The sequence below is a fragment of the Macaca nemestrina genome, chromosome 1 (genome assembly GCF_043159975.1).
Source record: "Macaca nemestrina isolate mMacNem1 chromosome 1, mMacNem.hap1, whole genome shotgun sequence".
In the NCBI taxonomy this organism is placed as follows: Eukaryota; Metazoa; Chordata; class Mammalia; order Primates; family Cercopithecidae; genus Macaca; species Macaca nemestrina.
The window spans coordinates 12,625,577-12,648,106 of NC_092125.1; the positions used below are offsets into that span (position 1 = coordinate 12,625,577).

Sequence of the window (22,530 nt, forward strand, 5' to 3'; positions counted from 1 at the left end):
TTCACATACATAATTTGAAGTAATATTAATTATACCAAGTTGGAAGCATTGAAGGCTACATACAGTGTTTTAGGGGATGTTAAACTTTATTTTTATTCTCTAAAGTTTTAGTTTGTGTTTTCTTTTCTCAAGTCTTGAGGGATGCTCACAGATTATCTTTCTGCTCATCTCTGAAGGGTTTAGAACTTTTGAGCATTACACATGAACTATCAGAAAGGACCTGAGTGCCTCAGTGTGAGTTAATAGCTGTCCCCACGTCTAAGAAGTTGTCATCATTGGGTTTTTTCCTCCAGGCTAAACTCCCATCTTTTGACAGGCTTTGAGTGTCTCTGTAGGGTGAGCAAAAATGTATCAGTATACATAACTATTTACTTACAAGTCTTTCGATCTTTAGATGGTGCTTTCTCAGCTATTGCCTATGGCTGAACAACTGCTAGAAAAGATCCAGAAGGAGCCCACAGCTATGCTGAAAGATGAGGCCATTGTTTTGCATCTTGCTCTGGGAAAGTATAATGAATTTTCAGCTTCCCTTTTAAATAAGGATCCAAAGAGTCTAGATATATTTATAAAAGCTGTGCACGCAACAAAGGAACTTTACGCAGGAATGCCAACCATTCAGATCACAGCCCTTGAAAAGGTCAGTGATTTCTTTCAGAAACGAAGGCATAGCATGTTCAAGCATTTAAAGGTAGAAGGCAACAGGAACAGCGTTAAAAAAAAAACAAAAAAGCTTTAATTTATTTGGAGAAGATAGTTACAGGTGGACTAGGCATGTTTTAAAGGAATATGATGTATTTGACCCATTTTTGAAAACTGAATGTTGTACATGGGTCATTAAAACGAATTGCATTTTAACCGACACAATTAAATGGGAAACAATTTTATATTTTGAGAGAGGTTGATATAAAAATTATTTCTGGAGTTTAAACTTGTTCACTGAACTCAGTTGCCTTTTTTCTACCCCCTCTAGATTACAAAACCATTTTTTGCAGCCATATCAGATGAAAAAGTTCAGCAGAAGCTTTTAAGAATGCTGTTTGATTTATTGGTGAACTGTAAAAACTCACATTGTGCTCAGACTGTCAGCAGTGTTTTTAAAGGGGTAAGCTGCAAACTTCCTGTAATTTTTTTATTAATGTTTAGTGTCTTCCGAAGGACACCATGTTTAAGAGTCCTGCATTTTTTAGTGCTTGTAAGAGGTCAGATGTTACCATTAACAAAAATCATGGAAAAGTGAGTCATAGAGAGGCATAAAATAAAAATCTTAAATCTTGACCATTATTTTATTTTATGAAATATTTGTTGATAATTTTAACCAGATAGGGTGTGTAGGAATATGTGTGTGTGTGATCTTACTCATGTTACATGGAATCTACCTATTCCTTTATGCCAGGAATAGGAATGAGTGAGTGGCTCAATATTGAACGGGGTGACATTATTCTACTTAATTGTTTTAGTTTAAATGTTATGTTTTAATTTAATTCTACTTAATTTAGTTGTTTAATGACTTGTAATGGAATTGAAATTCTGCTTGTTGGTTTTATATGTATATTGAAACCTAGCTATTATCAGAATAGCCACCTGGTTATTCTGTTTTTTGAATATAGGATAATATAAAGTTCTAGTATCTAGATTCAGCAGTTCTCAGAATTTTAACGTATTTACTTAATCTTTTTTCCTTCTTTTTCTTTGCTGAAGTATTTTAAAGAAAATCTCAAAATGTCATGCGCTTTCATCCCTCTGTGCTTCAGTGTGCATCTTTTGAAAAGTGGATACGACTACAATGGCATTAGAATTTTAAAAAATTAATAATTCCTTGATATTATCTAATACCTAGTTCATAATCATATTTCCATGGTTATCTCAAAAGTGTTTTTTATAGTTGTTCTCTTAATCAGAATCCAAAGATTTAGTCGTGATGTTAGAACCTTATAAAAGGAGATATCTGGATCCCACCCCATATCTAAAGAATCTCTGGGGCTATGAATCTGTTTTTGTGCATGTGTGTATATGTCTTATTCCTGCCCAGCTGATTAGAATATACATATCTAATCCGGCACTTGGAAACCATTGGTATGCATGATTCTGTGTTGCGTTACTAGTTTTCCACTCTAAGGGATGAACGTGAAATTGAGTGACTCTGGACTGGAGAAGTGATACCATATCATAATCACGACAAGTGCAGGACTGTAATTTGAGACTTCCAAGACAAATTATATAGAAAGCAAGTGCATGGTAGTAGGAGAGCTTAGTTAAAATGAAAATCTGAAGATGAATTTATGTTGGCTATTGCTTTTGGTTTATACCCTTCCCTACTTTGCTTTCTTCTCATTCTGGTTTTTCAAGAGGTCTGTAACAAGGCAGTAGCCTCCAGTGCTGGGTGGGTGCAGATGTGTGTCCAGTAAGTCGTTCTTCTCTCTTAATGGAATAAATCCTTCCTAGGGGTTAATGTCTGATTTTAGTCTTAATATTTTTAAGGAAATGTTGGAAAAATTGGAATCACAAAAAAACACATTTTTAGGAGGCTTCAAATATAGTACTAATTAAGTGCTAATTGAGCTAAGATCTAGTCCAAATGAGAACATCTTAAAGAATTTAAAGGATTATTAGAAGGAAAGTGTTAGCCCAAATTCCTCCCTCTTCTATTTGACAGTGGGCTAGGGAGCATATGAGATACTTGCTAGACATGTCATATCAGCCAGAAATAAGATTGGCCTTAAATGTCAGGCCAGTTGTACTTTGACTACAAAAATTATTTTGGTTACCAGAATACACTCGATTATATGAAACACTCTCATGGTCTGTGACAATAAATATACACCGTATGATAAATTAAGTATATACTGGTGAGAGTATAGGTATGCAAGGTACACTAAGTGAAGCATACCAAGGTACAGAGCAATGTGTATAGTATGTTTCTATTTATGTTTTTTAATAGAATCTTTATTTAGCCATTGGTATACGGAAAGTTTTTAAAAGGATGCTTAAGAAATTGTCAGTGATGTTTGCCTTTGGTGATTGGGCTAGGGTATGGAGTGGCATAAAGACATAAAAATGGACGTAAATGCTTTCATTGTATGTCTTAATCTAACATATATTGCTCTAATTTTATCCCAATGGATTATATCATCAACTGTTCTTCCTTCAATATTTCAGATTTCCGTTAATGCTGAACAAGTCAGAATAGAACTGGAGCCACCAGATAAAGCTAAACCCTTGGGCACAGTTCAGCAAAAAAGAAGACAAAAAATGCAGCAGAAGTAAGAGCTACAAATGCATTGAGCACTTGCTGTTGTTCCCCTGACTCGGAATGTTATGAAATCTTGGAACTTTTTGATACCCATCAATTTGCTATAATAAAGCACAATGGTTTTTACTTAGCACATGATAGGGTTTGCTTTTCCAACTTTTTGTCTTCTCCATTTTCCAGAAAATCACAAGATCTAGAATCTGTCCAGGAAGTTGGAGGTTCCTACTGGCAAAGAGTAACTCTCATCCTGGAATTACTGCAGCACAAAAAGAAGCTCAAAAGTCCTCAGATATTGGTGCCAACTCTTTTTAACTTGCTATCAAGGTAGTGACACTTGGCTTTGATCTGTGAGAGAACAGGACTCTGATTCTTGCCCATCTTATCTAACATTCTCTTTTCAACATACTCTTCTCTTGTTTAGATAGTCTGTAAAATAAAGCAAGTACTATAGGTGAAATTAAAAGATTGGTTTTAGGTATCCATTGCCAGTACCCCAAACTGACCTTAGTGTCCTGTGTCACGTAGTAAATGACCACTCACTTTACAGCCTACTTCCCTCTGAACTTTTCAGTAACATGCCTGGGGCATCATCACTTGTATTTCAAGATATAATGTTGAATTTATATAGATATATATGTGTGTGTATATATAGTATTTGCTATCTATATTTTCATATATAGATGTATATATTTTATATATATAGATTTGTGTGTGTGTGTGTGTAAATTGAGTATGAATTGTAGAGTGTGCTTTCATGTGAAAGGCAAAGTAATTCTGAAGGTTGTCCTGTAAGATTCCAAATAGGTTAATAGAAAGTGCAATAGAGAGGAAGTGGAATTTGACATAGCACCTGTCTATATGAGAGAAAATTAGAGTTAGAAATCTTATATCTTATTTCTAGACTTCATGTTTAATGGTAGTATTTTAGTTATTCTTTATTGAATATGAGTTCTGGACAACGGTCATTAATGCAGCCATGAATTGTACAACTTTTTACATTTCCCATCATTTCTCTTTTGGGTGTCCTGAAGGTGTTTAGAGCCCTTGCCACAAGAGCAGGGAAATATGGAATACACCAAACAGTTAATTCTTAGTTGTCTGCTCAACATCTGCCAGAAACTCTCTCCGGATGGTGGCAAAATACCCAAAGGTAGGTACTTTTTGGAAGGAAAGGTTAGAAAAATTACCTGCTTTGAGTGTGAGTGCACCTGCCACTTAGGGTTTTTGTCTTTCTCGCCACTGTAGATGTTTTAGATGAGGAGAAGTTCAATGTGGAGTTGATAGTTCAGTGCGTCCGCCTTTCGGAGATGCCACAGACCCATCACCACGCCCTTTTACTTTTGGGCACTGTGGCTGGAATATTCCCGGTAAGTGTTAATCATACAAGGTTTTAGCAGATATTTCAAGATTTTTCTTCCACAGAAATGCACTGGCACCTATTGATTTTAAATTTAATCAGGTAGGCTTTGGAATCTTCCAGCACCCGTGAGAGTCAGCCCTGCCTCTTCATAGCTGGGACTGTCTGAGCCAGTTGATCTTGCTAAGCTTTGGTTTCCCTTTTTATCAAGTGGGAATAATGACCTTCTTCACTGGATTGTTGGGGGAATTCAGTTGGATAATTTATGGTTAGTACTTAGCACAACACCTGGCACACTATCTATCTAATAAAACAGCGGGCATTAGTGTTATTTGGTAAAAGTTAATATCTCATTTATCCTCAAGTAATCCTCAAAATAACCTTTAACCAGTGACTTAAGAAAATTAATTTGATCACAAACTATATGATTTAAAGAAATCATGTCCCTTTTATGAAAAACATCATTTAAACATTTGTAAAGAGATTGAAACTATTTTCATATTGCAGATTTAGGTCAGAGGTTTTTAACCTGGGGTTCTCTGTGAGCTTTAGGGGCTCTTAATGTACTGAAATCATATGCAAGGTTTTATGTCTATGGGGTTTTTTTTTTTTCTTGTAAGACAGTCTGTGCTTCTCAAAGGGGTTGATAATCCAAAAATAGGTAAGAATCATTAATATTTTTTGTTTTTATTGAAATATTATTCAGATGCCATAAAATTCACCCATTTAATAAGTATACAGTTGATTTTAGTCTATTCACAAAGTTTGTGTAATCACCACCACGATCTACTTTAAGAGCATTTTCATCACCCCAGAAAAGAAACTCTACACCCATTAACAGTCACTCTTCCTCCCCCTCCTCTCTGCCACCACCACCACCACCCTGCTCCTGGCCACTAGTAATTCATTTTCCGTCTCTGTTGATGCCTATGCTGGACGTGGCATATAAATTGAGCCATGCAGTATGTGGCCCTCTGTGTCTGGTTTCTTTTGCTTAGCATAACGTTTTTGAGGTTCATTCATGTTGAAGCTTGAATCCGTATTCCTTTTATGACTGAATAATATTGTTGTATGTGTATGCCACATTTTGTTTATCTCTTCATCGGTTGATGGACATTTGGGTTGTTTCTACTTTGGGGCTATTATAAATTATGTTGCTATGAATATTCTAGACCAGGTTTTGTGTGGACACGTTTTCATATCTCTTGGGTATATTTACCTAGGAGTGGAATTATTGGGTCAAACGGAATTTTATGTTTAACTTTTGAGTAACTTGCGAGACTATTTTCCATAGTGGCCACACCATTTTGCTTACAGCCTGTAAAGATCCCAATTTCTTCACATCCTTGCCAGTACTTGCTATTGTCTTTTTTATCACCATTCTAGTGGGTGTGAAGTAGTATTTGTGCTTACATTCTTTTCGTATGAATTTTTTCTTTGGAGAAATGTCTTTTCAAATCCTTTGCCTGTTTTTTAATCAGGTTATTTCTCTTTTTATTGGTGAGTTGTAATGAATCATCGAAATGGAAAATGTTAGCCTGAGCAGGAATATCACTTGTGGCCAGGAGTTCAAGACCAGCCTGGGTAACATAGCAAGACCCCATCCTTATAAAAAGGAAAAAGAAAAAAAATTAGCTGGGCATGGTATTGTGCACCTGTAGTCCTAGCCACTCAGGAGGCTGAGGTGGAAGGATTGCTTGAGCTCAGGAGTCCAAGGTTACAGTGAACTATGATCACATAACTGCACCCCAGCCTGAATGACAGAGCGAGACCCTGTCTCTTAAAAAAAAAAATTAGTAGAAATAGAAAATGTTGATAGTTATGTTTTCTTTCAGGATAAAGTTCTACACAATATCATGTCTATTTTTACATTTATGGGAGCCAATGTCATGCGCCTGGATGATACTTACAGTTTTCAGGTTATTAACAAGACGGTGAAAATGGTTATTCCTGCACTTATTCAGGTAAGCTCTCTTTTTACCATCCTGGGGTTTCTTTTTTTAATTTAAGAATTTTGCATATAAATGACATTAAAAGCCTGGGGTTTTTTTTTTTTTATATCCTCAACAATTGTATAAAAGCCTTTCTGAAATGCTCAGATACATTGCCCTTAAGTTTTAGAATGCTGAAGCTAAGAAGCAGTCTGGGCAATGTCTTTCCCAATAATCCAAACATGTTTTAGCTGGTTCTGCTGTGCTCTGTGTGTGTGTACCTGTAAGTGTCTTAACATCATTTGGATGGGGTAAATTTACATCCACCATCTATTTCAGGACACTGCATCAGTTTGATAGTACCTTCTTACATGTTGATGAGGATAGGAACTTTTAGAGCTGCAGTGACAAATTTGTTAACATGCAGTTTAGCAGATGTTTGCCAAGCATTAACTCAGAGAGAGAGGTGAGATGTTCTCTCTCCCAGTAAGGAATGAACAATTCAAAAGTTAAAAGTAGCCTCAAGAATAAAAGAGCTTGGTCATCTGCTTGAGTTTTCTATGTACCCTCACTTGTTAATGAATGTCTTTTCTCATGCTATTGACCATCCCAGGGATCACCATATTCAGCACCTTCTTTTAACCTTAGTATTAGATTGGTGTTCTCAGTGTCCACCAAGTTGGCAAATATAGGATATATACCTAAAAAGAAAAATAATAATATGCATTCATATGGTCAGTGCCAGTCAAGTAAATGCTAAAGAGTTCAGAATAGGAGATAGTCCATATGGGACAGGATGACCAGAAGGTTCTGTAAGAAAATTTGAACCGGTGTGAAAGAAGATAGGATTTGTTCAGTGATGGCAGAGCCAATAGTATGAGAACAGGCGTGATCTAGGAATGTTCACAGTGTGTTTGAAGAATGTAATGGTGATAGATGGATGGAGAGCAGAGAGTTGAGGCAGGTAGACGCTGGTTTAGTCATTCATTCGAGTGTTTTCTGTCATTTATTCAACAACTGTATTTTGATCGCCAATACCTGGAGTAAAATGGTCCAAACTTTATTCCGAAAGCAGCAAGAAGTTGTTGGCCTTTTCTGTGCTCTGCTTATCTTCATTCTTCTTGAGGCACAACCCAGATCCTGCGTGATTTGTGCAGCGTTCCCAGGCAGCCTAAGTGGACTCGCTATCAGTGTCACGTATTTGCCATCTGCCGTTACTGCCTCCTGTTATCTTTTCACATATGTATTCTGTGTCTTTTGTTTGTTTGTTTGTTTGAGACTGAGTTTTGCTCTTGTTTCCCAGGCCGGAGTGCAATGGCATGATCTCGGGTCACTGCAACCTCCGCTTCCTGCTTTCAAGTGATTCTCCTGCCTCAGCCTCCCGAGTAGCTGGGACTACAGGCAGGAACCACCACACCCAGCAATTTTGTATTTTTAGTAGAGATGGGGTTCACCATGTTGGCCTGGCTGGTCTTGAACTCCTGGCCTTAGATGATCTGCCCACCTTGGCCTCCCAAAGTGTTGGGATTATAGGCGTGAGCCACTGCACTCGGCCATGTATCCTGTTTCATACAGAAAATAAACCTCCTTTGGGGCAGGGCTCATATCATACACTTTGTATTCCCCTCAGGGCTAAATAGCACCTGGGACATGATAGTTACTTACTGAATATTTATTGTTAGGGCTTTGATTATTAAAACTCTTATGGCTGACTGAGTGTGGTGACATGCCCCTGTAACACCAGCACGTTGGGGGCTGAGGTGGGATTATTTGAGGCCAGGAGTTTGAGACCAGCCTGGTCAACACAGCAAAAGCCCGTCTCTACAAAATTTTTTTAAAAGTGGTGGTGGGGGTTCTGGGATGTCCCAGCTTCTTGGGAGGCTGGGGTAGGAGGATCGCTTTGAGCTTAGGAAATCCAGGCTACGGTGAGATATGGTCACGCCACTGCACTTCAGCTTGGGCCACGGAGAAAGACCCTGTCTCTAAAAAAATAAATAAAATTCTTCTGGTAACTTCTTGGGGCCCATCTAAAAACCTTATCTTGTCCACCTAAAGCTTGTTTTGTGGAAGATTACTTGCACCTACTTACCGTCTCTGCTTGCTGTTTGGCAGTCTGACAGTGGAGATTCTATAGAAGTTTCAAGAAACGTTGAAGAGATCGTGGTAAAAATCATTAGTGTATTTGTGGATGCACTGCCACACGTCCCGGAGCACAGGCGCCTGCCCATCCTTGTTCAGCTTGTTGATACGCTGGGTGCAGAGAAATTCCTCTGGGTTCTCCTCATCTTGCTTTTTGAACAGTATGTCACAAAAACAGTGCTGGCGGCTGCCTATGGAGAAAAGGTCAGAACCTAGAGTGGGAAGATAAGGAAAATGGTGATTTACACAGATTTTATGTTATTGTCCAGTTTAAACATGGGGCTGGTGATGCCTAATGTGTGTTATTTGGAACCTTTTTGCTCAGAACCTTTTTCAAAAAGGTTTTTGGCATTTAAAAAAATTTCATTCAGAGCCCGTAGCACTCTGAATATCCTCAGTTGCAGCAAAACATCTGAGGGTGAATTAACTTTTCTGAGAAACAGATCTGGTGCCATGCAGGTGGTTCTGTTTTGAGCCCAGGAGAGTATGGCTGATGAGTAATGAAACAGCATCTCTTCAAAGTGGTTTTGAAGGCAGTTTGTGGGGAAATGGAGCCTCCGTGTCCCTGAAGTTAGTAAGACACAAACACGGGTGATTGTTTGGAAAAGCCCTGTTTGGATAAGCCAAGGACCATTTTTAAATGACTTCTTAGACATGGGATCTGGGAGTAGATCTCGACCTACTCTAAATAAAGTAGTATACTCTTTTCTGCTAGAAATCCTAACGCACATTATCCTGAAATTATGCCTTCACAATTCCTAAGTACAGATTTATGACTTTTTTCTCTTTCTACACAGGATGCTATTTTAGAAGCAGACACTGAATTTTGGTTTTCAGTCTGTTGTGAGTTTAGTGTCCAGCATCAGATACAAAGCTTGATGAATATCCTCCAGTACTTACTAAAGCTGCCAGAGGAAAAAGAAGGTAAGCGTAGATCGGGTGTCACTTACCGTTCAATCTGAAAGCTAAGGAGAAACAGAAGAGAATGTAGGTTATCCTTAGTACATCTTCAGAAGGATTTTTAAAGTAAGTTAATCATTTTAATTTGGTTGTGTACTTTCTTGAATCCTTATGGAAAATAGTCGGAATTCCATTTGCCATTCCTCACACATTGTCTTTTATACCTCTGTGCCCTGTGCTTACATCTTGGCTGTGGAATGTTGCTGGTATCCAGGATGAGTTAGGTTCGAATGACAGTAAATGATCAGGACCTCGTTAGCTGTCTCTCAGCTTCTCATTAAAATATCTGAAGACATGTACATGAAAAGAAAAAAAGTAGGTACCACAGGAGTGGCAGCAAAATATTAAAATTGTACCATACAGCAGAGCCTTGAAGAAAATCCCACTAACCGCAGCACCACTGAGGCTGGCTTGGGAAAGGGTTGATGAAGCCAGGTGTGATGGTATCAGCCTGTGGTCCCAGCTACCCAGGAGAGTGAGACAGGAGGATTACTTTAGCCCGGTTCAAGACCAGCCTTAGCAACATAGTAAGACCCCATCTCTAAAAATATTTTTTTCGTTAAGAAAGGGTTGACATGTTGAAAGTTCTTAGTTTTCTACTCTTCGAAGCAGAACAACAAGGCACGTTAGAAAGAAGATACTCTAAGAGCTCCGCGGAGACTGTTTTCTGCATGGCCAGCCATTGGCCCTGTCATCCCTGTTTGGCCGGGCAGTGACTTGTCCTATCCTGCAGTCAGCTCAGGTTTGGCAGGGACAGACATGGGAGGTCCCTGGAGAGTATGTGGTGACGTGGGTAAGGAAATGTCTTAGCAGTAAGTCATTCTGTAGGATAGTGGTTTTTAACACTGCACTGCCAACCCCATTTACATTAGATACATTTAATAAAGAAATCTACATCTGCAGTTGGAAGTTCAAGGCTCCTTCTGTGATATGGCCTTCTTCCATTTGATTGTCCACTTTCCCTGTTTTGTTTTTTGTCTTAAACACTCGCTTCTCAGGGCCATTGGGTACTTTCTTGGCAAATACACTCATGTTTTTCACTAATTTAGAAGAGGAGAAACTGGATGTAATAGATGAATAAATTTCTCTGTGAAAATGTTATCCCATTAACCATCCTTTACTTGAAAGGTCATATCTATTAATTCTGTATGAAGGATTTGGGTGAAAGTGAGTTGGGTCACTTGTTTTGTTGCTGTTTCAGAAACCATTTCCAAAGCAGTGTCCAATAAGAGTGAATCACAAGAAGAAATGCTACAGATTTTTAATGTAGAGACTCACACTAGCAAGCAACTGCGGCATTTTAAATTTTTGTCAGTGTCCTTCATGTCTCAGCTCCTGTCTTCCAATAATTTTCTGAAAAAGGTAATATGTTCTTTAAATGTGTTTATAAAAAGGTAATTCTGCTGTTTCCAAGGGAACTGTGTTTTCAGTTAGTAGAAGTAGCTTGGTAAATGGCTTATGAAAATGTGAGGCATGCCTTTAAAGATAATAGAAAAAAAAGTACATTTCACTCTGAAAAACTGTTCGTCACGATCTACTGAGATTGAACATAATGTAAACTCTATGTTCAGTGGTTTCATTCTTAAGTGTTGTGTACCCACCAGAAGTATATGAACATGTACACCAAAAAAACTACAAGAATGTTTATAATATTCATAACATTCTTCGTGGTAGCACAAAGTTGGTAACAACTCAAATGTCTACCAGCAGAGTAGATAAATTGCCTGTGTTTTATTTTATTTTGTGAGACAGGTCTCACTCTGTGTCCCAGGCTGAAGTGCAGCAGACTCATCATGGCTCACTGCAACCTGGAACTCCTGGGCTCAAGCAATCCTCTTGCCTCAGCCTCCCAAGTAGCTGGGACTATAGGCGTGTGCCACCTACGTCTGGCTAATTTTAAAACTTTTTTTTATAGAGATGAGTTCTCGCTATATTGTCCAGGCTGATGTCCAATTCCTGGCCTCAAGCGATCCTCCTACCTCAGACTCCCATAGTGCTAGCATTACAGGCATGAGCCACCATGCCGAGCCTTTCTTTACCATGCCCAGCCTTTCTTTACCTGGATATAGTGAGTTCTGCATGTATGATTTGTGTACATCTCTGTTTGTGTATTAAACTTGTTTAAACAATGAGAGAAAAGGAAGGAAAGAAAGGAATATCATGACCAGGAATATAAAAATGGTTTGACATTAGAGTACTGTAAAGTACATTAAGTCCTATAATGCATTAACAGATGAAGAAGGGAAAACATATGATCATTTTACATTTTACAGTGAAATAATTCAGCAGATTCAGTACTCATTCACAACTTAAGAAAATCCTCTCGGCGGTGCAGGATAGATGGGAATTACTCTGGCCTAATAAAGGTGACAATCTGAAGCTTGTGGTTTATATCATACCTAATGATGAAATATTAATGGTGTGCCTGCTGCAGTCAGGGACAAGAATGCCCTCTGTCATTGTTTCTATTCAGGAAAAGAAATGAAGTGTAAGAAACAGGAAAGAAGAGAATCAGCAATTAGAACTAATAATGAGTTCAGTAAGCTAGCTTGAGAGAGATCAGTGTAGACACTATCTAGAGATAAGTGTAGGTCGTGATCTGTATCAAGTAAGCTGGCTGAACTAATTAGTCTCACACACCGTTACTAATATTATTCCTCAAATTAGAAAACAGAGTAGATAAAAAAGATTTCCTGTATAATAAAAACAAACTTAAAAAAAACATAAGCTTATAAGGTACCAAGAACAAGCCTGACAAAAATATGTGCACAAATATTATGGAGGAATGTCCAAGATATGAAGGGACACAGAAGAAAACTTGGAAGAAATGGAAAGAGAGACACTATTTACGCATAAGAAGCCTCGCTATTTAAAGATGGCAGATCTGCCCAGATTAGTCTAGAAACTTAATGTGCTTTTTCAATTATATCATTTTAAGAAATTATATTGATACATTAATACCAAACTGTAAGGGGCCAAGGACGGGGGTATGGTGCAGGAGTACCATCTGATACCATACCATACATCTGATACCATACTATACCATCTGATACTATACCATACATCTGATGATGGACCAGTACGACTGAACAGTAGGCCCAGAAACACATGCAGGCGTAGGTAAGAAGTGCAGTAGGTGGTTTTACAAAGCAGTTGGGGGAGAGAATGGTTCAAGTGCTGGCCCTGGCATGATTTGTTTTCCATTTGGGGAAAAGTCTGATGTCACACCTTATAGAAAAGACAACTTTAGTCAGAGTAAAACTTCATTGTGAAAAACAACAGTTCAAATGTTTAGAAGAAAATCAAGGAGAACATGATCGTGACTGGAGGATAGAAAAGAATTTCTTTAAAATTTTGATTCACTAGAAGGCCACAGCCTAAGAGAAGATTATTGCTCTGCATAAATAAAAAAACATCAGTTTCCGTTAGAACAACTGGCAAAGAAGATGAATTCACTGAAGAGGGATCACAAATGGCCAATTAATGTACAATGTCATTTAGCCTCTCCAGTAAGCAGGAAATGTGAATAAATGTGATACCCATCAAATTGGCAAAACTGTTGAAGTTGTTAATCCCAGGGAGTGGGCAGGTAGTGGCAGACAGCGTGATTGTTCCAACCACTTTGGAAAGCAGTTGGCAGGATCCCATGAGGTTGAAAGTTCTGGAAATTCCTATGATCTGGTCATTCCCTTCCTTAGGCATATATGTTGTAAAAACTTGCCTAGATGCTCAAAGGGACATAAAAATGTTCTTCTCTAGCATTGCTAATAAAAGGGGAAAAAAATGGACATAAACTGAACATCTGGCAACAGAGGCAAATGGATAGATAAGTTGTATTTATAGAGGAATATCATATGCAGTTAAAATGAATGAACTAGAACATAAGTCACCATGCATAGATCTCAAAAATATGTTTCCAGAAAAACATGTTGTTCCATGATACGTACTGTTTGAAACATTTGGTAGCAGATTTGGGATGATGGTTGTGTTTGTGGGACTTGGGTAATGGGAGAATAGGACCAAGGAGCAGTACTTGGGGGATTCCAGCTGAAATCTGTAATGTTTAACTTCTCAAACAATGATATGTGTGCTCACCAGATCAGTATGTCATAGAATTCGGTAGCGGTAATTCAGTGTTGATTGCTGTATTTTTCTGAACCATTGTAGTACTAGAATGTAATTAAATTAAGATAAATAGAGTTACTACAGTATAATGAGGATGATATGAACCTGATTAAATTGTAATGTCAGAAAAAGTTGCTATGGAAAGTTTGAGTGAATGGTCCAAGTTTCATTGAACTGACTCGAAATGACTTTTATTATCAACTTTTATATTCTAATGACATCTTCTTTAAAAATTAGGTAGTTGAGAGTGGTGGTCCTGAGATTTTAAAAGGCCTTGAAGAGAGGTATGTTTACTTTTCTTTTTTTACTTTTTATTTGGGAATGACTTCAAACTTATAGAAAACCTGGAAAAATAGTACAGAAAATTCATATACTCTTTACAACCAGGTTCACTTTTGCCACATTTACCTTAACGTTCTCGCTACGTAGGGTTTTTTTCTCTGAGCCATGTGAAAGTAAGTCATATATATTATGTCTCTAAGAATAAGAGATGTTCTTATAAAACCACAGTACATTGATCAAATTCAGAAAATTTAACATTGGTCCAATCCAGTGATGTAATCTACAGTTCCTATTCCAGTCTCCCAAGTTATCCCAGCACTGTCCTTTACACCGCATGTGTTTCTGCTTCACAATCCATGTCAAGTTTCGGTATCGTATTGAGTTGCCATATCTGTTTAGTGTCTTTTCATCTGGCCCTGATTTCTGTGGGCTCATGAATTCTTTATTCCATGGATTATAATCCATATGTTGCCATTATATATTTGGGTACAGGAATTTTCCTTTCACTCTCATGTCCTCGGAGGGGGTGCCTCCTGGCCTTGCTGTGTACCTCCTTTTCAGATGCAGGGCGTTCCCAGGGCCACTGTCCTGCCCTGTCCGCTGGAAAGTGCCTGCCCTGTAGCCAGGATTGTGAGCTGCTGAGCTCGAGTCCTGTGGGCCGACTTTTAGCGCTATGTGTAGGACTTTTGTTTTTGGAGCTGATTTGTCTGAGCCCCCTTCTCCCCTCCTCTGCTGTGCTATGTCAACTTCTGTCTCCACTCTTCCTTCTAGCTCCCACCTCAGGCTGGCAGCAGTGGGGGGATCTCCAGTGGTAGTTGTGTAGTTGTGTTGGAATTTGATGTGTGCTTTTCTGATTACAGGTTATTTGAAGTTTATAGTCTTTTTTTTTTTTTTTTTTTTTTTGGTCTCCTAATGTGAAAGAAGTGGGTTATATGTTCATTTGTATTAATATTTCTCTTTATACAAATGGTGTGTGCGTGTGTGTGCATGTGTGTGTGTGCACACACCTGCCATTAACCTAGGACCATAATTCCCTGAACACCCCACTTGGACAGCACAGTGAGACCCACTGAGCATGAGCTAGATATGAGTGAGTTCCTTAAATGCATTCAGCATCTGTTGTTTATTCCTCACCTCACAGTCTGAGCGAGGACGATGCTTCTGCGCGGAAGTGCCTAGTTACTTCTTGATGATCTCTGTCTATGGCAGTAATCCCTCATTTCCTTTCTGTCCGAGTAGTTTTTGAAATAATTTAGTACAGAATTATTTAATTGGTCTTTCTACTTGAAACATTTAGCATGAGATAGACATGAGCGAGTTCTCTGAGTGCCTTCAGCTGCTGTTTGCTGAGCGAGGCTGCGTGTTTCAGGTTGCTGGAGACCGTTCTCGGCTATATCAATGCTGTTGCACAGTCCATGGAAAGGAACGCAGACAAACTCACTGTGAAGTTCTGGCGTGCGCTCCTTAGTAAAGCTTACGACCTGTTGGACAAGGTAGGTTTTCATTTCTCCCTGGAATTAATTGTTTCGTTGCTGTTTTTTATATTACTGTGAAATCATTTAAAGGTTTTAAGAAAAAACTTAGCAATTCCTTTTATGAATACAATGAAGCTCAGATTTTTCTTAGAAAATAATCTCGTGATGACTAGAAATAAATTTGTCTGGAAAAAATTGTTTCCCTACCAGTTATGAGAATATGTACCTCATATATTTTAAAAATTAAGTCATGTAATATATAATGTTCTACTTTATTCAAGTAGAATACAATAAAAATATGAAGTATGTTACATGCATATCACTGGCCTTGAAATTAGGATTGCTAATTCAAATCTAGCTAAATGGTTTAGCTTCATGCCTTTGACACTTCCTCCTGACATCAAGCTTTTGTTTTGTTTGATAATGTGTGGTTAGTAATGCCTACCTGAAAGGTTATTTTATGAATTAAATAAGAAAATGTGTGTGAAAGTGCCTGGTGCCTGGAGGTGTGCAATGGACAGCAGTCTGTCTTAACTGAAGTTGATCTTTTTTTAATTTTTTTTTCTTATCATGTTAAATATAAAACTTCTCTTCAGGTCAATGCCTTGCTGCCCACAGAGACATTCATTCCTGTGATCAGAGGGCTGGTGGGCAATCGCCTGCCATCTGTTCGGCGGAAAGCGCTGGACCTTTTGAATAACAAGCTACAGCAGAATATATCCTGGAAGAAGACAATAGTGAGTGAAGACCCAGGACACACCCATTTACTTTGCTTTATCAAGGAGCTGCATTTAACTCCCTTCAGTTTCTCTAGTGGTACAATTTCAAATTGAAGTATATTATTATCTGAATATAATACCATGACATGTTTTAAAATGTGATGTTAATTCTAATGGGAATACATGTGTGTTGTAAGAGCTCTTAGAATGAAATTTCAGCCTATTGGAATTCTTACTACACAGCTTTGTGGCTTTAGCCTTAGCATAATTCTAAGTCCCTTTTACTCCAAATTGTATGCGTGAAAAACTGGTTAGAACATGCATTTTGCTTACCATGACTGTGTGACTCAGGACCCCCAAGTCTGATTTCCATTTGGACAGTCTCAAGCTGTGACAATGGGAAAAATGGACAAACATTTTTTGCAGCTTTAATGATTTGGGGATTCTGGCTGTCCCCTTCAGGTTACCCGTTTCCTAAAACTGGTTCCAGACCTTTTGGCCATTGTGCAGCGTAAGAAAAAGGAAGGGGAAGAAGAACAAGCAATCAACAGACAGACAGCATTGTATACCTTAAAGCTTTTATGCAAGAATTTTGGTGCAGAAAATCCAGATCCTTTTGTCCCAGTGCTGAGCACTGCTGTGAAACTGATTGCTCCAGAGAGAAAGGAGGAGAAGAATGTCTTGGGAAGCGCGCTGCTGTGCCTAGCAGAGGTGACCTCCACCCTGGAGGCGCTGGCCATCCCCCAGCTTCCCAGGTATGCGGCCGGAGACTTAAACAGGAGCTGTTACCGCCTGGCACACGTTGAAAAATAACACCTTGGTGACTTTTTTCTTTTTCCTCTGAGTAGACGTTGCATAAAATTGGATTTGTTAAAGAATTGATCTTGCAGGGTGTGGTGGCTCAAGGCTGTGATCCCAGCACTTTGGGAGGCCAAGGCAGGGAGATCGTTTGAGCCCAGGAGTGTGATGCTATAGTAAGCTATGACTGCACCACTGCACTGCAGCCTGGGCAACAGAGTGAGACCCTGTCTCTTAAAAAAACAATAAAAATAATCTTCAAACGGAAAGACAGCCTTCCCATTTATCTTCAGATGCACTGCTTTGTGATGTTAATCGTCCCCCATTCTTCCTTCCTTTTGTCTAGCATAGTCAAAAAGCAGTGGGTGAAGGTTCTCGGCAGAGGGGCCCACCCAGTTAGGCAAGGCCAAAGCTGCCTTCTGTTGCCAAACGTGGAAGTTAGAAGCTGCTGGCTGTGGTAGTTCCTTACTGTACACAGCCAGTATGTTCCTGAACCTGTTAGAGCTTTACTGGCTGTGAAACAGAGACAGTACCTACCTCATAGGGTTTCCGGAGGGCAGTGCTTGCAAGGAGTTTTGCATAGTGCCTGAAACATAGTAAGTGTTCAGTTAATGAAAGCCATTGTTAATTTTTAAATTACGGTTGTGTCCGTACTGTTGGCACTGGGAGATCTCTTGTGCTTAGCCACATAAAATGTGTAGACAACGCTTTTTAGGCTGTGAGGTAGAGAGAGATATGAGGGAACAGGCAGTTTGTTGTTTTTTTCCTAATGCCTCTGCTGCATTCCCTAGCCTCCGTTTCTGCTTTCAGTTCCTCTAAAGCTCTTACTCCATTTCTAGCCTGATGCCATCGTTGCTGACAACAATGAAGAACACCAGCGAGCTGGTCTCCAGCGAGGTCTACCTGCTCAGTGCCTTGGCCGCCCTGCAGAAGGTTGTGGAGACTCTCCCGCACTTCATCAGCCCCTACCTGGAAGGCATTCTCTCCCAGGTGAGCCACGATGACCGCGACACGCTACACGGGGTGGCTGGGGCAAGTAAAAGATCACAGATTTCGTGATTGTTTTTTCTTTAAGGGTTAGTTTCTGTTTGACAGAAAGGAGTCTTATTTCTAAAGAGATGTGCTTGCTTTTATTAAATGTGGATTTTTTTCTCTTCCATCCTCCTTGCCGCTTAATCTTGAAATTGATATGGGGGTCACTTTTTAGTGAGGCGCTTCTCTTCTTTAATTGTGCGGAACGTATTCTGGTTTTTTTTCTCTTCTGTGAGATATTTGGAGTTGGGCTGATAGAGCCGCCTTTTATTACTTGTGGAAATTTGTGGGCCCTGTTTCTACTGTGAGAGGTTTAATCCGAAGGCATCTTGCAAAGCAGAATTTTTGTATTGCAGGTCAGCAGTTTCCTGTCAGCACGCTAGGGGCCAGTGGTATTTCTGATTGAAAATGCTCAAGAATGTTGAGCCCTGGCTGTTCCATTGTGTTGATCGTTTGCCATTTACAAGGTTAGGAGCCTTCATTACCACGGGCAAATGATTAAACCGGTTCACATACACCACAGCCAGGGCTTACAAGTAACCTTCTCAGCCTGTGCTCTGAGGAGCTTTCTTGGTTTTTTAGCAACTTGACTCTTGCCATGGTCTCTTGCATTCCTGTCCTCTAAGAAAATCATCTGTCTGGGTGCTCTGCGTGCGTCTGCCTCTACCACTGGCCTTTGTCCCTGATCGCAAGCTGGGCAAGAGGTGTCTGCCCAGTTTTATCCACTGACGTTTAGGGCTGGCTTTAAAAGGAACACTGAGTGTAGTTAAAAGGTGCTAAGCATTTTCCAAACACTAGTGCGTCATCATGAAGCCTTTCTCTAAGTGTATGTTTGTCAGCGAGGATCTGCAATGGCCCTGATCACTTTTTTTATATTCCTGTAGGTGATTCACTTGGAGAAAATCACTAGTGAAGTGGGTTCTGCCTCCTCACAGGCTAATATCCGTCTCACATCTCTGAAAAAGACACTGGCTACCACACTCGCACCCCGAGTCCTGTTGCCCGCCATCAGAAAAACTTACAAGCAGATTGAGAAGAACTGGAAGGTTAGATCATATTGGGTATTAAGACTTTGGAGAAGGGAGAGGTGGTACTGAAATGTGTAAACTTTGACTTAAAGAAGAATATGTTTATTTAATTTTGAAAAATGCACGTTGCTGAACTCTAGGAATCATTTGAAAATGGCACATCTCTTTACTGTGTTATTGGTAGAATCATATGGGTCCGTTTATGAGCATCTTGCAAGAGCATATTGGGGTGATGAAGAAGGAAGAGCTCACCTCCCATCAGTCTCAGCTAACCGCCTTTTTCCTGGAGGCCCTGGACTTCCGAGCCCAGCACTCTGAGGTAAGCTCAGGTTCACTCCTCCAAATCCTAAAGTTGTTACCCACCTGTTGAAGAGTCCAAGGACAATCTGTTTAGCTGTGTAACAGTGGTACTTGCCAACATAATTTACAGTTAGATATCAGCACTCTAATAAATGGGCTCTTCTGTTTTCAGAACGATCTGGAGGAAGTTGGAAGAACAGAAAATTGTATCATTGACTGTCTAGTAGCCATGGTTGTCAAGCTTTCCGAGGTCACATTCCGACCCCTGTTCTTCAAGGTGATGCTTTCTTCCTCTTCCTTTTGTGCTCAGATTTAAGTGACAAGATGTTGAAGAAACTAATACTATCTTATCCTTTCAGCTGTTTGATTGGGCTAAAACAGAAGATGCCCCAAAGGACAGGTTGTTGACATTTTACAACTTGGCAGATTGCATTGCTGAAAAGCTGAAAGGGCTTTTTACGCTGTTTGCCGGCCACTTAGTGAAGCCTTTTGCTGACACCTTGAACCAGGTGAACATCTCCAAAACAGGTGGGTAGTTGCTTCAGTTCAGTTGTCGCTCTGTGTGCCTTATACAAGGTACCAGTAAGACACAACCTAGTGCTTGGAGACAAGATTTTAAAAGTTCTTAAGTTCTAAGCTGAGGAGGGTGAATTTTTTACTTCATTGTTGTCAGACAGTGAAGTGTTGTTTTAGCATGATGAACAAATGTTATATGTCAGCTCACTTGAGAGAAAGGATAAAGTAAATGGCCATCGCTGTCAGTTACTGGAAGTAACTTTAAAACATAAAAATTAAGATTCGTTTATTCTCTGATGCTAATAAATGACCCACTTGACAGCTGAGGGAATTTAACTTGCCAAACCGAGTGTTAGCATCTTAACTCTAAAAGAAGAAATCATTCTTTGAGAGACCATCCTTTTTGTGTTCTACCTTCATCCTGATTATGATTTCTAGATCATTTTAGACTCTTCTGATTATGGTTACTTTAATAGTGATTTCAGTGTAAACATTGGAGGTTAAATGGTTAAGTTCAGTGTTTTTTCATTTTTACTCTTCCCACATCTACAGATGAAGCATTTTTTGACTCTGAAAATGACCCTGAAAAGTGCTGCTTGCTGTTGCAGTTTATTTTGAACTGTTTATACAAAATCTTCCTTTTTGATACCCAGCATTTTATAAGTAAAGAGAGAGCAGAAGCCTTGATGATGCCTCTGGTGGATCAGGTAACCGAACAGAACCATCTTTCGTTACTGAGGAAGCCATCGCTGTTCGAGCTTGGAGGTTTTAGATCTGCTCGAATGACAGCTTGTTAGGCTTTTTCCTTTGTAAGGTTGTTTTTTTTTTTTTGGTCTTATTAAATGAAATTTTTTATTTGAAAATTGTTTTTTCAAAGATATAACTTCATTGTGGAATTTGAGTTTTTTGTTTGGTTGTTTTGTTTTTTTGAGACAGGACAGGGTATTGCTCTGTCACCCAGACTGGAGTGCAGTATGCAATCTCAGCTCACTGCACCTCCACCTCCCAGGTTCAAGCAATTCTTGTGCTTCAGCCTCCTGAATGGCTGAGATTACAGGCGCCTGCCTCCATACCTGGCTAATTTTTGTATTTTTAGTAGGGATGGGGTTTTGCCGTGTTGGCCAGGCTGGTCTGGAACTCCTGACCTCAAGTGATCTGCCCACCTTGGCCTCCCAGAGTGCTGGGATTACAGGCGTGAACCACCGTGCCTGGCCCTGAGTTGTTTTTTGGGTTTTTTGTTTGTTTGTTTAACTGCTCAAAAGAAAGACATGATACAAGGTGTCATGGTTAATGTATTCATTTGTTTTAACTGGGCCTCATTGAGAACGCGTCAGAGCATGGCTGCCCTCTGGAGGAAAGAGCTCCTCCAAGGTGTTCTGCTGGAGAGAAAGGGGCGACGGTAAAGGGCATAAAACTCCATTTGAGTTCCAGAAGGCAATACATTTGCCCTAGATGGTATTAGAATAGTGCCTGGTTTTTGAACCTGCTCTATCATGAAAGATAGTAAAATATGTGTATGTTGGGTATTTTTTCAAACAGAAGAAAGAAATGAGACCTGTTGTTCAAAGTCTTTGTGTCTTCATAGCTGGAAAACAGGCTTGGGGGAGAAGAGAAATTCCAGGAACGGGTGACAAAGCAGTTGATACCGTGCATCGCGCAGTTTTCGGTGGCCATGGCGGATGACTCTCTTTGGAAACCACTGAACTACCAGATTCTGCTAAAGACCAGAGATGCCTCGCCTAAGGTTAGGAACTGGGTGACAAGTACTGACACTGCATCTTTTCACTGTATGGCCTAAACAGCCTGCAGGTGGTCACAGATGCAGGCCCCTGGTAAACCGACAGGGAAGAACATTGCTATTTGTCGTCCAGTACTAGAGGTCCGGTCTTTTGTATTAGGCAGAAATTTGTGCCTAAGAAAATTTTGGTTTTTACTTACAGGCTATTTGTAAAGAATAGCAATGCCCTTATCCCCACCCCAATGGTGCATTGGGCAGAAGTACTAAAATACTTTCTAAATACTTTTAAATAACAAAGACGAAGTAATTCCTTGTTTTTTAAGTGCCATTGAAATGTCATTGTGCTCCAGAGAGAGATGCATTGAATTTGTCCACAGAATAGTCTTTTGAGTTAGCGCAGTACCTTCTGTTGTTTATAGATACTAAGTTTATGATCTTGTTGAGTAAGTGGTGGCAGTGGAAATAAAACATGGGTGGGTAGGTTGAGTGTAAGTCAAAATTCCACACCCAAGTGTCACAAATTTCAAACTTTTCGCAGTAAGTCGCCATTTCTCAAACTAATGACTGTATTAGAACCTTACTGGATTTAACAGCCCAAAGCCGAATTTTATTAAGAAGATTTATTAGTTCAAATTCTTTATTAGGATATGCTAACAATGAGACTGTTTTCATGAACCCCCACATTTTAAACCATAGGTTTTTATACAAGTAGTAGTGTCAAATTTATTGTAATATTTTACTTTGATTGCACAAATCAAGGAAATCCTGATTGAATCTAGGTAGTTACAACTGGTTTTTTAATAATTCACTTTGTACTATCCAGATATTCTTTAAAATATCCAAAATTAGATGACCAGTAGGGCTTTTGTTTCAAAAGCTA

General features: G+C 39.4%; 1 protein-coding gene across 1 annotated transcript in view; it reads left to right on the forward strand.

Moving 5' to 3' along the window:
• Window positions 1-22,530, forward strand: part of LOC105474614 (HEAT repeat containing 1) — a 55,843-nt gene that overhangs the window by 31,282 nt on the left and 2,031 nt on the right. Inside the window, exons 23-43 of the mRNA XM_011729414.3 lie at window positions 395-637; window positions 971-1,102; window positions 3,157-3,260; window positions 3,431-3,574; window positions 4,282-4,400; window positions 4,496-4,617; window positions 6,443-6,571; window positions 8,651-8,881; window positions 9,475-9,601; window positions 10,839-10,999; window positions 14,000-14,046; window positions 15,414-15,537; window positions 16,116-16,256; window positions 16,701-16,993; window positions 17,876-18,026; window positions 18,953-19,114; window positions 19,281-19,415; window positions 19,569-19,673; window positions 19,756-19,924; window positions 20,465-20,619; window positions 21,498-21,656. Of these exons, the coding sequence (XP_011727716.2) occupies window positions 395-637; window positions 971-1,102; window positions 3,157-3,260; window positions 3,431-3,574; window positions 4,282-4,400; window positions 4,496-4,617; window positions 6,443-6,571; window positions 8,651-8,881; window positions 9,475-9,601; window positions 10,839-10,999; window positions 14,000-14,046; window positions 15,414-15,537; window positions 16,116-16,256; window positions 16,701-16,993; window positions 17,876-18,026; window positions 18,953-19,114; window positions 19,281-19,415; window positions 19,569-19,673; window positions 19,756-19,924; window positions 20,465-20,619; window positions 21,498-21,656 (3,153 nt within the window). The remainder of the gene's footprint in view (window positions 1-394; window positions 638-970; window positions 1,103-3,156; window positions 3,261-3,430; window positions 3,575-4,281; window positions 4,401-4,495; window positions 4,618-6,442; window positions 6,572-8,650; window positions 8,882-9,474; window positions 9,602-10,838; window positions 11,000-13,999; window positions 14,047-15,413; window positions 15,538-16,115; window positions 16,257-16,700; window positions 16,994-17,875; window positions 18,027-18,952; window positions 19,115-19,280; window positions 19,416-19,568; window positions 19,674-19,755; window positions 19,925-20,464; window positions 20,620-21,497; window positions 21,657-22,530) is intronic.